The sequence below is a fragment of the Gymnogyps californianus genome, chromosome 7 (assembly GCF_018139145.2).
Source record: "Gymnogyps californianus isolate 813 chromosome 7, ASM1813914v2, whole genome shotgun sequence".
NCBI classification, from domain to species: domain Eukaryota; kingdom Metazoa; phylum Chordata; class Aves; order Accipitriformes; family Cathartidae; genus Gymnogyps; species Gymnogyps californianus.
The window spans coordinates 32881054-32896600 of record NC_059477.1 but is presented as its reverse complement, the minus strand read 5'-3'; the positions used below and the strand labels follow the sequence as shown (position 1 = coordinate 32896600).

Genomic DNA, 15547 nt, shown 5'->3' with positions numbered 1-15547 from the left:
GAGGAACCTGCCTTTTCCAGCAGCCGTCCCACTACTTCATTTCCAGCCTAACTGTACCAGGAAAAAAGATATAAAACACTTAAAATTCACATTGGTAGAAAAGGATTTTAAGGATCTGAAAGGCAGCAGTAATCTGATACAAACCAGCCTCCTATTTCATATTAGATTTCACAGCTGCTAGCGAGGGTGCCCCAGCCATGTTCTCATTTGTGTGGTGTTACAGATGAACGATCTGTGCTGAGCCAAATGGGGGGAAAGACCAACGAAGGCTCAATGTTAGAAGCTGAATGAATACTCACACATCTCATGATCTTAAATATAGGTCATGTTGGAAAGTGGCTTTGGTCAGCCGCAGCCAGCAGCAGGGTCCAAACACCGCTGATGGTTACTGACTCTTTGGTGGTTTGTGTGCAGTGCACACGCACCCAAATTATAACCTTCAACTGGCACCCTGGGAGCTGTTACGTGGGAAAAGGTCTAAACTCTTCTATACCATCAGAGTAGACCTCTTCAGGAATGGGTGGTTAATGGATATTAGAGAAGCCTGAATATTGCTGCTGCCAGTACTGCAAATGGATATTCAGTTCACCAGGTCTGCAAACACAGTGCCCCAAAAAACACTGGGATCAGCGCTCCAGGCTCCAGGGTCAGGCTCTGTCTCCATTTCCCAGCTGCAGTGCTACCCGTCTGGATGCCAGAGCTTTCGCAGTCTCTGTTTAATCCCAAATCACATTTTACACCATTGCTTCAGTATGTTGATTCCTGTTGACCTGGTTAGCTGATAATTAAAGCTAACTTCACAGATCATCTATGGTACAAGAAATGGGCTATGAGATCATGTTTTATCAGATGAGCTCAGTACCTTGCTTTGTTCATACTTGTCTCCGGGCTGTGAGTGTTCATACCCTGTGCTGCCGTTGGAGGTAGATATCTTCAGGGGTGGGAGAGATGGGTTACGGCTTGTAGCCTTCAAAGGCTTCTCAGACCCTACTGGAACAGAAGAATAGGGTCTGCTGTTGGGCTGAGGGACCCTACCGGTCTGGGGCCTCAGCACTGCTGAGCTACTTTCTTTGCGTTGGTACTCTATGGGAGACTGTAGCGCTGCAAAAGAGGACAAGAATTAGCTATATGCTTTCAATGACGTTGCAAAGGGCTGCAGAGAGTGTGTGGGGTGATTCAGTTGGAATAGACACCTAAGTTGCAAACCAAACAGGCACAGGAGATGCCACTCATGGAAGCACGTGGCGCGTTCATGGCTAGACAGGACGCAAGCACGTTACATTGTATGGCGCGTGAACTGAACACAGCACTCCATGCTACTGTGAAGAACAGCTTCTCTAACACAGTGGGCTAAAATATTTGCCATTTATAGCATACATAATTGCATTCATTTTCTTTGAAATCGCACAAATTAATTGCATTCTGTAGTCAAAATAAATGAAAGCCTGAGTAAGAGATGCACAGCTCATTTACAGTGAATTTTGCTATCATCAGAAAACACAGGTCAAGACCCATAATTCTCATTTGCTTATTCCCAAGAGAGTGTGACTACTAAATACTCTTCAGGCATGAATCACTGCAACTTGGCTATGTGCTTTCTATATTAACTACTTCAGTTCAAGGAAACTGCTGGAAATGACCAGCAAGTGAGGAAGTATAGATGGCACAAAGACATTAATCCCAGCAGTGCAGACCTCTCCAGAAAACACCCACAAGCAACATTAAACAGCTTCATAAGCCTTAAAAAAAAAAAGTCTGCTTGTGAGACTGTACATTTCATAGTCATGGAGAGAGCTTACACTGGGAAAAGGAAGGATAAAAATGCCAGATGGTAAAGAAATAAAGAACTTGTTATGTTTGGAGGAGAAGGGATCAGGGCTGGGACTCACAGTGAATGGGAAAGGAACAGATTTGCTAGGCTCAGACTACCATCCGCAGACCTATGGGTCTGGGTTTTTGCATGTCATGTGGCTTTAATGGATGATTTATAGTCAGTTAATATTGTGTACATGCACCAGACTAAACCTACTGGAATGCAGAGAGACTAGTCTAGCAAGAGGCGGACAGAGGACATAATGTCACAGCATCAGCCCAACCAGGGAACCACAACAGAAGGAACGTCTTTCCCAACAAGAGGAAAAGGAAAGAAAAACAGAAAGGCTCAGCACCACACAGCATACTCTCTAGCATTCCCCTTCCAGAGAAAGGCAGGACTACTCCAACAAGAAATCACTTAATACTAAAGAACAAGAGACTAAAAAAAAATCAAGGAGGATACCAGATCACCATTTTCTTCAAAAGGACACAAACATAGACCTATAACAATCCGGAAGATTACTTAGCTCCAAAACCTATGTAGTGACCTTTGTCACAGAAGTGCTTCGTATTTATGCCACAGTGACTACCAGTTTCACTCGCTTACCTCAGCTGCAGCTGAAAATGGTTTGGTCCTGCTGCAAATCAGCCATAGAGGAGAAGGAAGGTTGGGGAGAACTTTGACAAAGATTTTGACAGTGATGGTGACATTTCTCTAGTATATACAGTAGATTAGGCTGCAAGGTCTTTAGCAGTAAGATCTGAATGAATACTTATCAATCTATCTCAAAACAATCTATCCTACTCAGTGCTTTTAAAGGGTATTTAGTTGAGTGTCCACTTGTGACTACTAATTCCACCATTAACTATCACAGCGATGCCTGGTTTCCAGCCTCCTCTGCAACATCTGTTAGTATTCTTACGAGCTTCAGTGTCCACATACTTGCGTGCTCTCTCTCTCTCAAAACCCCCACAAAACGTGGTTAAAAAAAAGGTACAGATCAATGGCATTTTCCTTATGAAATATATCCATCAGTGACATATTTTCTTTACAGCTTGCTTCTTAAGGCAAAACGAAAGAACAGTCACTATAGCCAATCATTTGGTGCACAGTCTGTTTCTCAAGCTTAGCACCTTTTGCTTTTCCAAGGAAAAATATGAAAAGCTTGAATGTTACAGTGTAATTGCACCAAGTTTTACATTTATGAACTGTGGATGCAAATACTATGCTTTGTATGTAGCTGTGTACTCTTTAGGGCTTCCCTGTTGAACAGAGAAAATCAGAGACAGCTTGGGCAAGAACTCACAGGGAATGTTTTGTTATTAAGTTTACGTGACATTGGTTCAGTGTGGATTTAATATGATTTTAAAGACAGAAAACATCCACTTTAATGAAATGCAAAGCTGAAGAACGTATTTAAAGATTAGTCAGCCTCAATAAGATTACATCCTAAAAGCCACTTAAATTGTTCTGGACTGGACAGGCTCTACTGGATACAGTATCATTTTCTTGGATCTTATTTATAGGTTTAAAGTAAATCCTTAAGCCTGTGTTTTAATATAAATCTATTTTTACTTCTGGCTTTAGAGATACTGACAATTATGTTCCTAACCCATCAAATTCCTTGCTGGCCTCACAGAAGATAGGCTAAATAGGGGCTATGAAGATGCTTCAGTAGAAAAAGGGGCTCACAGGGCAGCAAGTCCTGGGAGGATAAGAGTGAATATATCAAAAATAAAACAATGAGTAAGAAAGATGTGGAAGGGACAAAAACCCCCTGCAGTAGTGTCTCTGGAGTTCTCACAAAGTTTAAAAAAAAATTTCTGTAGCTAACCGTTAGTGGAACTTATTTTTATTCCAATAATCCCTCATTCAAAGCCAACTGCACCGACACAAAACCGGCAAGTTTTGGTACCAACTGCTCAAACTGGAGAACTTAGACTGCTCATCTCACCAATGTATTTAAGGAATCATTTTACAGTGGTTTTATGAGGCCTTTTCTGTTCCAAGTCACGAAAACCCAATATCAAGCTTTGGAATCATGGGTGAAACACTGTTTGCCTTCTCAGCTCAGCCATAGTTTTCGAACTGTTATAAACAGCTTTTACATGTAATCCTTTCCCAGTTAACTTCCGAAAAGTAAAACTAAGCTAAATTAAAATTTTAAAAACCTCCACATTGAAGAAAAGGGAACCTTTGTTTTGATGTGAACTGAAAGAGCCTCTTCAGATTTTGCAACAAAAAATCCACAAAACCGAACACCAAAACCCGAAAATGAAAAAAGCTAACAGATTGTGCCAAGCCAAAACATTTTGATTCAAGCAAATAAGTTTCATTATTGAACATGTATTAAGTTTTTAAATACAGAACTCTTTGCTAATATAAGCTCCATAAAAAAAAGCTGTTTTGAAATGAATAGTGCAAAACAATTTCGGAAGCATCCAAAGTAATGATTCCCACTTTGTTGCTTCCAAACAAACAAACAAAAGAGATACTATTTTTAGATTTTTCCTCTAGTCCTGGTTCCTCCTCTTTCCCTCATCCAGTCATGAGCAAGAACAAGCTAAAATTGTTAACTGAATCTGATTCCTCTGTATTTTCAAAATACACACTTCTGTTGATCATGTGTGTTTGTCTGGTTTTTTTAGAAACACAGCTTTAATTTGAAATATTATTTCAAACCACCCCAAATCTATTCCTAAAGCAAAGCTGACATTTTGGAAAGGCCCCTGTTCATGCACAGCTCCCATGGTTCCTAGGAGAAACAAGCTCAGATGTTTCCTTGCCCTCTCTTTTGTTTTTTGTTGAAAGCAGCTGCTGCCCTGCAGAGTTTGGACCTGTAAGGGGGTGGATGGTGAGGCAGCCTTTGTCCCATCTCATGTCCTCAGCTTGTAGCACATGGTGATGTTGAATAGGACGTTCTTGTGCATAAGCCTTGCTCTGAGTAAGTGGGAGATACTGTGTAGATACAATGGCAACCTGGCTTTGACATGGTCTTGGGAAGGAATTAGATTTAAAATCTCCCTGTAGAATGGTAAGCACCAGGCGATACAGCTCTGCAAACCCCAGCGTTTTTAAAGGAGCTTGCACAAAAATACCACCAGAGGTATCACTGATGGAGGGACTTGAGACCTGAACATGAACCTGACTGATATATGCATGGCAACTGCCCAGGGACCCACCACCTATTTAAGCAGGGAGCCGGCAGGCTGCCAAAAACAGTCCATGAGATGCTGCTAATGGAGCCAGGCCGGAATGACCTGCGGTCTTTAATGCAAGATGGGGCTCCAGAGGCTTCTCAGGGTGGGCTCCAGCGCCACACAGCAGTTCAGATCAGGCTTGCCCGGCCCTTCTCCCATTCTTCACCTTCCCACCAGGCAGACCTGGCATGCAGGACAGAGAGCTCTGTACAGTGGCACTGAGGTGGTCTCTTTTCAAAGACCAGCTGTAAATTATGAGGACTCTTTCCCATGTACTCTGTGGATACCACTTGACCCAGTGCTTAATGACAGGCAGACTGGGCTCTAGTTTTCCCCTTGGGATTTTCCTTATGAAAAGAAGTTGCTGAATGTTTTTCTCATAGAGGGAACAAAGACACAAAGATTCTAAATCCCATTTAGTGTCACAGTTTGGGAAACAGAGCAAAGACGATGTACATACCATTTAAGAAATCTCTTTGCGTGTCCAGGACCTGGTTGATGTCCTGTACCCAAGCTTGTTGAATTTCTGGATTAGCTGCCTGTAAAATGACTCTCTCTGATGTTTCCCGGCTCATTAGAGCAAACTTGCAGGGATCATTGTCCACGTTTTCTTCAATGATAAGGTAGTTCATCTGAAACAAGCCAAGGTAAGCATGTGTTACATGAAGCATGAGTTAACATTACTCAAGAATCAGAATAAAATTGTTGTGAAAAGTTCCTGAAAATAACTGAGTCCAATAACAGACTGTCAGATCATAATCAGAAGTATTTGCCTCATCTAGATTTAGGCACATAAATCTGAAGCTTAAATATGATGCTTAATAAAGCTCTGACAGATGTACCAGACATCCGCCTCCCTTGTCTTGAATTACAACTTCTCTTAAGGTCACATAGACCTGACTGATGTGCTAAAAATTTACTGTAACCTGTAAATAGAGTTAAAATGTTCCTAGTAAGATGTTAATAAAGTCTATCATTCCTCCAATTTAAGTAAGTGTTTACATTTCTTATCCTCCATGGGAAATAAAGTCTCAGTCATTAGAGTATTTTAAAAATGGAATGGACCGTGCACAGGGATATACCAAAAAAAAAAGGGCAGTTCTCCCCTGATGCTCCAACAGATCTTATTTCTAGCAGATTACAGTCATCTGTGTGCAATCACTTCACTTGACTGTAGTCACAGATACTTTTTCTGGAAATCTCATGGATGGCAATTTCGGCTGCTGTCCTGCGTTTGTGAGGCTTCTGTTTAAGTGTACCCATAACTCTAACTTTTCCTGAGCTACTTATATCTATGATAGTAAACAAGAATCGGTTGGCACAGCCTTTCAAAAAAAGAGAGAGTGAGTCTTCATGTTAAAAGCAGACAGTTCTGAAGACTAAGGCAATAATGTCCCTCTAGAAGAAGTCTGTCTCCAATTTCTCTGAATATCTGTCAAGGTATGGAGACATCTACTCCACATCTGAATACTGTCCAGCATTCAAACTGCAAGATGGAAGGAGCCTCTTCCTTCTCTTCTGGGGGCCCCTGTGAAGTTAGAGGGACATGCAGGAACTCCTCTGACATGGCGACAAGGAAAGGGACAGACAGTGAGCCTGGACAGTGCTCTTCCTCTTGTTCTGAGCTCTTGCTCCTCTGATTGATAGCTAAAGCAAGCAAGTCAATCCTGGTATGACTCCAGGAAAAAAACTTGTAGGTCAGAGTCCCTAACCTCCTATTTGTGTCTCAGGGAGATGCATTTGCCAAGGCTACCCGCTTAGGTATTTTGAGAGTCTGAAAGGTATCCAACTGAGAAGTATCCAAGAAGGGACGTGCAATTTCTGAACGCTAATTACCTCACTGCATAAAGAAGGGTTCTTCGCTAATGTAGGACATCATGCTGAAGCTTCTATCACAGTTTGAGTGTGACAGACCTTGGAGAACAATATTTGGGAGCCTCATCTCCCTGACAGACCACAACGGTTGCATTTGAAGTCATATGCACTTCCTACTCTAACAGAAAGACCTCAGTGCTCAGCAGTGGCTGTGACACAGAGGAAAGAAATGGGATCTCCGGTGCTGGCTAGGTCCTTCTGCTGTGTGGGAGGATGTGACCAGCAGGGAAACAGCCTACATCTCTCAGGGAGTGTCTCCCAGAGAACTGGACAACCATGACTGCAGATGGTATCAAACCTAGCCAAAGATGGCTAGTCAGTCCTGATAGCTGCTGTGAAGATGGGTTCAACCTGCCCAGCCGGATCTTGTCAGCACTCGAACCAAGGTCAAAGAAACTTGGCCCTAGCTGACAGCGTAAAGCCTCCTCAAACTCTGGCTCATGAACTCATACCAGATGCAATTTCTGGATGCCCACTTTTAGGGCAGGGTTATGAAAGACAGGTGATGAGGCAGCTGGTTTATGTGACACCTTTCGACAAAGTGCCTCTCACCAGGGAATCACCCAGCTCAGGTTGAGGCTCCACTGCAAGGTGAGGATGCCCATGGCACAGAGAGGCGGGGAATGGTCCTGCTCTAAGGAATGGTCCTGCTCCACTGCGAGCCACAGCTCATCTCCGTGGGAAAGCACGAGAGAAATGCAAAAGCAGCCAGAAGCTGAAGTAGGGGCTGGGAGGCAGGGTGCGAGAGCTGCCGGCACACAGGCTCCATGCTGTGGTGGGGGAGATGCACATGGAGCCATGGAGGATCCCACACTTGCTGCAGGCACTCAACAGGAGAATGAGCTGTTTGCCAAATGGAAGAAAAGAGGGACTGGAAAATTATCACACAAAAATTTTAAACTCAGGCAGTGGGAATAGCATTACTTTCATAGGCTGTTTAACTAGAAAAGCAACTCGTCCCCTTGAGGCGAGCTAATTTTATTGACATTAGGAGAGATTTATTTTTCTCTCTTTATCTACAATATACAATTCAGGAATTGTTTCCTGCAGATAAAAGCCTCATTGTTATACATACAATAAACTGAAGTAAAAATGATCCATGTTATTGCCATCTCCAACTTTAATAATGATTTAAATCAGCAATAAGATAAAATCAAAGCTGATCATCTAACTCAAGATGATTGTTTATTTGTACACTTTAGGTTTTTCCTTTATAGCTCATTATTTGGTTGGAAACTATGAAATACACTGACTTGCAAATGAATATAAGCTTTTCAGTAAATGCTGCAGTTTCTGTCAGCCAAGAAGATGCCCTCACTTCAGTAAATATGCTGTTTATCATAATTTGTTTAGTTATACATGGTTAATATGCATTATTTTACCTGATATTGTTCTCTTCTATTTCATATTAATGTCCCATTTAAAATTTAGAGCAAACACAATGCATTCTCCCACATATCTTTTTAACCTGTATCTTTGAAAAGGAAATCAATCCCAGACTGGTTTCTCAGCTTTGAACGATCAAGACATTCAAATGAACCACTGACTTCGCTCTTTCTGCAGGCACAGCAAAGGCTGTTCTACCAGGAGAGATGTAGCATTCATTCACCTTCACTTACCATTTCAGAGGTTAACTTTGCATTTGTTAAACAAGCATAAAACCCCTTAAACAAACCAATAAACAAATAAGTATTTTCCCTGGTTACTTTCAGTTTTTACTTTTAGTCCCAGCCCCATAATCTGGAAAGATTATTTAATACCAAATTAATTTCTTAAAACTTTCTTTATAGTTTAGCTGGTTTTATAATTTCTCATAGCTGCATTTTTAGAACTGTGTGTGTTTTTGTTTGTTTTTGAAATAGTTCTGTCTTCTTGCAACATTGACATTTGTACTAAGAGCCCTCCCCCCATTAGGGAGAGTATTTCCAGTAATGTCACACAGAGGCTTAATATTGACTTACAGTTTGATGACTGTTTTGGATGCTACACCTTCCCCCACCTTTTATGATCATGCTTAAAAGCAACTATTGTATACTTTCTTTGACTACTGCAGGCTTTGTAGCAATATTTGCTAACTCAGAGCTATGAATGACAGAGGACCTGCCCTGGCTGTGTTCCCTGTAAAAATTACCCAGTAAATTTAGACACACAGTGGTTTATTTAGAGACGGTCTTAAACAGCTTCTGATCCACTGAAAGGTAAATGCAAATGTTTTCTGCAAATTGCTGTCCACCTATGACAGGATGGACCAGTCTCACAGTATAGAAAATTGGTAAGATTTCCTTACGTGACCATCAAACAGAATATGCCTCTCCCTCTCTACTTCTTACCTTTATGCTTTTCTTGAACATGTAGCCTGGCGTTAAAGATCCTTTTCTAAGGAGTTCGCTGAAGATAACTATTTGCTCGAAGAGAAACACCCTACGCTCCTTCGGTCGAGACTGAACTCCAGAATCCTGCTCCGTCACGTAGAAGGTGTCCTGCTGCAGCAGCTTGCCTTGAGCTGTCAGCTTGCCCTGAGAAGCAGACAAAGCACCAACGTTACAAACCCCGACCCACCATGATCCCACGAGACGATCTGCTATGTTTCGTGCAGTCCAAGTTTTCCAAGTGGCACTGAATTCATGTGAGACATATCCCCTCTAAGTTATCAAAGCAGCAATCTTGTAAATCAAGAGCTCAGTTTAAGGAAAATAACATAGGTTTTCTTTGTTCTCATTGCCACTGGTTGTGCATATAAAACCAAAAGCAAGAGGTCTCAAGTAGACTGTTTTGTACTTAATTTCAAACACTGTTCCCATTATGTAGTTTGTTATTGTAGTGCCTTGAATTCCCTCTAGTCATGAGCTCTCCATCACCCCTTAAGCCAGTAGGCAGTGACATACCACCTCTGAAGGTGTGAAAAAACAGGACCTACCTGTTTGCAGGAATGCTACGATGCATAAGATGGTAAGACAAACTTGACTTTATTTTGGAGATAAGACATCTCACCAGGACTGCCAAAGTCTACTTTGGCTTAGTTACAAACCACAAGCTGTAACCTGTGGGGTTGTAACTCACAAGTCCCCTCCTGGATGTTGCCAAACTCAGAGGGAGCTGTTAACATGTTAATGCTAGGTGACCTTACTAACAGGCAGAGCAGTCTGGTTCACCGCTTATTTTGCTCTGGCAATAGATATAAGAAGTTTAATTCAAACTTGCAGAAGCTTTTACAGACCTCACATTTTGAAGAAACAATACATAGATTGTCACAAGTTTAGAGTGAGAGGTATGTCACCCCCACCTTCGAAACCTCACCAAAGCATGCAGCTCAGCACTGGAGAAGAACAAGCACTACATAAACAGCCTGGAGTAGGGCAGATTGTAGAGACAATCATAGAAAGATAAAATACTTTTCCTTGCCTAGTTGTTATTACAAGCAGAATGCAAATGCATACCTCAAAGCCTTGGAGGCGACCCAGGTTCATCATATCATTGCAACGTTTTGGTACAAGGCACATTAATTCAACTGCTTTCTGTTAAGGAAAAAGGATGTTGTATTATTACAAGAGAATCAGAGGGTTCCTAAAGGCAAAGTGTCAAATAATGAACTTCAATAGTGCGATCAGCGCTAGCAGTTATTCATGGTGAGGCCCTCATGCACTGAAGATGTATGGTAATGTCTAAAAGAGGATGGTGCACCTACAGTGCAGGACTGCAGCCTTCATCTTTTACTTCTGGCTTAAGCTAAGAGAAATACCAGGTTTAGAATATCAGCGGGATCTTCAACTGTCATCAAAGGAATACTGGGGTTTTCATTCCTCCGTATAAAGTGCCATTAGATAACACAGCACTATTGTCCAAGACATGAAAACGTACCTCTATGTCAGAGCACTCCAGACCAGCTTTTTCACTGTACCTCAGGAAGTCCTGGACAAAGCAGAAAGGTTTGCATTAAGGCACTTCAGAAAGAGAAAACAAAAGTGCCAGTTTGAAAAAGAAAAAGCATATTCAGCATGTGATTTTCTGAGGAGGAACTGGCTAATATTAATAAATCCATCTTCAGAGTTTGCTGAACATTATAACCACTTTATAGATATGGAAAAGGGGTGTGGATGGTTGCTGAAAACATCACAGAAAAAAGACAAAGCTGGGATTAGCCCTTGGGAATGCTTACTTGGTCCCTGTCTTAAGCCACAAGACCACACACACTTGAAGATTTTTCTTTTCCTTTTGGCATTTCAGGGAACACGCTGCTGTCTCTTTGCTAGTGTGCAATTACCAAACTGTGGGCTGATGGCAGCCTGCTTGAGACTAGTTCAAAAAGAGAAGAAACCAGCTCAGAGCCCCGGTACTGCTGGAGATTACAGGATAGGGTTCAGACACGCCTAATTTTAGATATTGTCTTGAGACCCCTAGGGATGAATTTTCAGAAATGCTGAGTAATTGGCATTGTGGATAAGTCAGCAGAAGCCAGAGTGGCCAGACTCCTTGGGAAAAAAATTGCGGTGAGTTCCCCAAATTTGAAGACATCAAAATATTCTGGAAATAAGTTTCTTATGCTAATTTGAAGAGAGATATTCAGAAATGGAGGCTATAGCATTTATTAGAAGCATGCCATTCAGCACCAAAGACAGGCTTTATTAACACACTTGTGCATCTTTATTGCAATTGAAAAAAATTGAATGAAAGTTTGCTCTGAAACTTCAGAGGAAGAAAATTCCTATTTGAAGTTTACTCTTCTATAAAAAAATTCCAATAGTAAATAAAAAAAAATCTTTTGATTATCATCAATTGCAAACTACTCCCACAGATGTGGCCCTCCTGCTCTCTGGACATTTTGCATGGGACTCTGTCATTGTATGCGCATGTATAAGCAGACTCCTCTCTCCTCTTAATTTGATGAAGTTATTCCTGTTAAAACTAAGGCTAATTTAAAATAACAGCATCTAATGCAAGATGCAGACTACAGTTTAGTCCAAACTGCATCTTTCCACTCACCTTGAGAAGAAGCTGATACTTAGTTATTCTTTGAATGGGTTTGATCAGAAAGTCACTGATGGTTAGCCGTTGGCTTATTTCCTGTTGAACCTCCTAAAAATTGAGGATTAAAAAAAATTGCAAACAATCACAGAGTAAGACAGAGAACATGATAAAATGTCTCAGCAGAGACTTATTTCCACAGAAAGTTGGTCTGTTCTTAATCTTTTGTTTGTGAGAGGGAATTTGAGAGGATTTAAAAATCTGGCATATCCTATTAGGCAAAGACTGGCTAAAAGTCATGACCGAGCTGGAAGGCGTTGGAAAGCACAGGATCCCTTCCCCCTTCGAGCTGAACAAGCAGGACTGCAAGGTCTGGAGACCACTCTTTCCACTGCAGCAGGGATCAGCTCACAAACAAGTTCTACAGAGCATGCCTCATGCCCTTGAGTGAAATGAAACATTTTTCCCTTGTTAAACAAGCTTCTTTCACATTAATATCTAAATGGACCTAGTCCTCTTGAAACAGACAAAGTCATTGGGAATTTATGAGAGGCACCACCCAGCTCCAATGACTTTTACCTCCTCCCCTGTTTGTAGACTACAGATTAAAAAGTCTTATTTTATTTTGGACAGAAATCAATGCAGTTGTGGCACTCTGAGGGCCACAGACAGTACTGGATTAAATATTTATTAGAAATTAACAACATGAGAATTTGAGATAAATGAAGTAACTTTTTTTCCCCATAGCAAAGACTTTAGCAGCATGTCCTGTATCAAAATCTTCTAGAATTTGTTTTAGACAAACCCCACAGGTCACAGACTAGTCTACTTGACTAGGACTCACAGCTGTATGTAGCAGTAATGTATAATGAGCCATGCTTACCTCGAAGTATGCCTCATACTCAGCTACTATATATTCAGATCGTGGCTTGTTTTGGCAATATACCACATACATGTGTAATCGTCGCTCCTGTGAAAGCAAGAGGCACAGCAGCCTTGTGAGATATTGGCTACCATTCTGTCCTGCTATTAAAAGCTGGCAGAAAGTTGCTATGATGTTCTACTTGGTCTCCCTTATTTTTGGTTTAATCAAAGACTTAGTTTGCTGAAGTAGGAAAGTAAATGGATAACTAACTCTGTTCTCCACTTCTGCATCTTAAGCAAGGGGAGGTTTCCATGGGGTAACCAGTTAGAAATGTCATCCCCAAACTGGTGGGTCTGAAATTTGCTACAGTGTTCTGCTCTAGCTAATATCACATGAACATGTCAATCGTAGCAGTTGGCAAGTACCTGCCATAATTGTATTTTGGCAGATGTCCTTGGCCACACCAATTTTGCTCCCAAAATAAGTCTGAAGAAGGCAATGATTAATGCTTTAGTTCAATCCAGTGGCTCACTGAAGATGCATAACTATAAGGCACATTTAAATACATATTTAAATTAAGTTTAGACATGTAGAAGTTGACACAAGTAGATGTTTTCGGAAAGGAGTCATCACACCCTAAATGACAGTTATACTAGAGATGGGTAACAAAATAAAACTTACATGCTTAATAAAAAGCTGTGCTAAACGGTCAGGTTCTTGAAGACATTTTTCCAGTTCAGCCAGGAAAAAGCTGAAAGAAAGGATATCATCATTTCAGAATACTTCTTTGGGTCATCCCAGCAGCAAACTAGTCATCCTTCAGATATATCAGTGCAATTTTAGCTATAGTATTCAATAATAAATGAAACGGTAAGCTTGGCTTCAGCCCTTAATGGTGGCATTTCTAAAACATTAGATGAGAGCTGTGAAATATGGAGGTCTTGTCTTGCAAACTATCTGCTCTTCTTCACTATTACAGTGGTTTCAATTTTTTAAAAGTGCCAATTACTATCTAATTGCAAGAGTTGCTTTCCTTCACTGAGAACTCCCAAAGTAAAACTTTTCCATATACAAAAAAGCTTGTGAAAACTCAGCTGAAGCTTTACCAGGAGTTCTCAGTTGCATGAGCAAATATGGAGTACTGGTCAACGTGAAAGAGATGCAGAAGTTTCCACTTGAATAAACAAATCAACACGTCTTTGCTGGTGGAGTTTTGGTATGTTCTATTTTTCACTGTTTTTCAGTATATTACTGTTAGTAATATACTGTAATTCATAATAGTAATAGTAATTCATAAACATTGTCTCTATTTTGACCTGCAGCTTTGGGAAGGTCATTTGTTCTAGCTTGAATGCCCTTACCAAGTATACCCAAGTATATACTGGGATGCCTAAAAGTGAGGTAAAAGCAGCTAAACTAAACTTTAGAAATACTGGTAGGTTTTTCTAACTGGTAGGCAAATCCCGACAATCTCGCTTTCCATGATCTTCCTCTTTTTCACTGCAGGATTTCTGTCTCAAATGCCTCCATGGATTTGCTACAGTAGCCAGATTTGGTGAGAGGACATGCCTGCAATGGTCTGGTCCCAAGAAATCCCAGAACCTCAAAAAAAGATGCACATTGGACAGCTGTCCCAACTAAACATCCCTATTGCTACCATCAGATACAGCTGCTTCTATAACTCAATCCCCTATAAATGTTAAATTCATCTGCATTTAAATAGACTTCTTGACCCAGATAGGCAGAACTAAAAATACGGAATCCCTCCCTATGTGTTACAGAAAACTCCTATCATCACACTTAAACAATGAATGGCACTGGTAAAAACACTCCGTTGCTGGTATCAACTTAATATATGGTGAAGCTTTTTCTGATATTTTTTGTTTTGTGCTCACAAAGGCATCTGTCAGAACATAAGGACAAGCCCGGGCCATGAGTTAAGCACCGGTGGGACACATGATGGGAAGGACACCGTGTTTCTTGGGTGAGGGAAATGTCCAGAGCTGAAGGAAGATCCAGCCTGGTGTCCATTGCTCAAGACCACATACACATGCTCAAATTCTAGTTAGCCAAAGCTGTAGAGTATTTCTGAGTGGCACAGTTGAAATGATGACCATATTGTCCATAAGCAAGACATTGCTGTTCATAAAGTTACAGTGGAAATGGCCCATGGTTTGAAATAAGCCTTGTGTTTCCAGCAGCTTTTCAAAAGCTACCTGTATGAGGACAGAGTAAGATTTTCATGGAACAGAGTTCCTAACTCAGAGTCAAAAGCATCAACCAGGCCAAAGCCTCTCAGAGCTTTTACATAAGAAGTATCTTGAAAGTATTTGCATGTTATCACCCTACTAGCCAAATACTACTAGTATGGTCAGCCTTCTTGATCCTGTCAGCTGCATGTGAAGATGTTCGTGTTGCTGAGAACCACAAGACATAGGAAGGAAACCATGACTTTCCAGCATTGCTACTGCTCATCATTGGGATGGATTAAGTCTACAGCTGTGACCCAAGAAATACAATTATGGCAGCCTCAGCAGCTTTCCTGGGGATTCAGCAAGTACCCCACACACAGCACCTCTCTGGGAGCCATGTTGGGACTGCTTATGAACAGCAGCTCGGGAGCTGTGGATGGACCACAGTGATATCTCCCACAGTCTCTTGTTGTGACTCCCCAGCAAGGAATGGCAGAGCTGTTGGCAGCACAGCACTGACACAGAGCAGACTCTCTGGTGTGCAACAACATTTCTGTCACCCTGACCAGCACTCCTGGCATGGCGTTTGAGCCAGCGTAAAGCTGTATCTGTGAGAGACGGCACGACAAACACCCTC

At 41.4% G+C, this 15547-nt stretch overlaps 1 protein-coding gene across 3 annotated transcripts in view; it reads right to left on the bottom strand.

Annotated features, from left to right (window-relative positions):
• Nucleotides 1–15547, bottom strand: part of KALRN (kalirin RhoGEF kinase) — a 523968-nt gene that overhangs the window by 28345 nt on the left and 480076 nt on the right. For all 3 annotated transcript variants that reach the window (XM_050900356.1, XM_050900357.1, XM_050900358.1), the window contains 8 exons: nt 13400–13469; nt 12737–12823; nt 11872–11964; nt 10750–10800; nt 10329–10406; nt 9222–9407; nt 5477–5648; nt 863–1101 (listed from right to left, as the gene is read on the bottom strand). In XM_050900356.1, coding sequence (XP_050756313.1) covers nt 863–1101; nt 5477–5648; nt 9222–9407; nt 10329–10406; nt 10750–10800; nt 11872–11964; nt 12737–12823; nt 13400–13469 — 976 coding nt within the window. The remainder of the gene's footprint in view (nt 1–862; nt 1102–5476; nt 5649–9221; nt 9408–10328; nt 10407–10749; nt 10801–11871; nt 11965–12736; nt 12824–13399; nt 13470–15547) is intronic.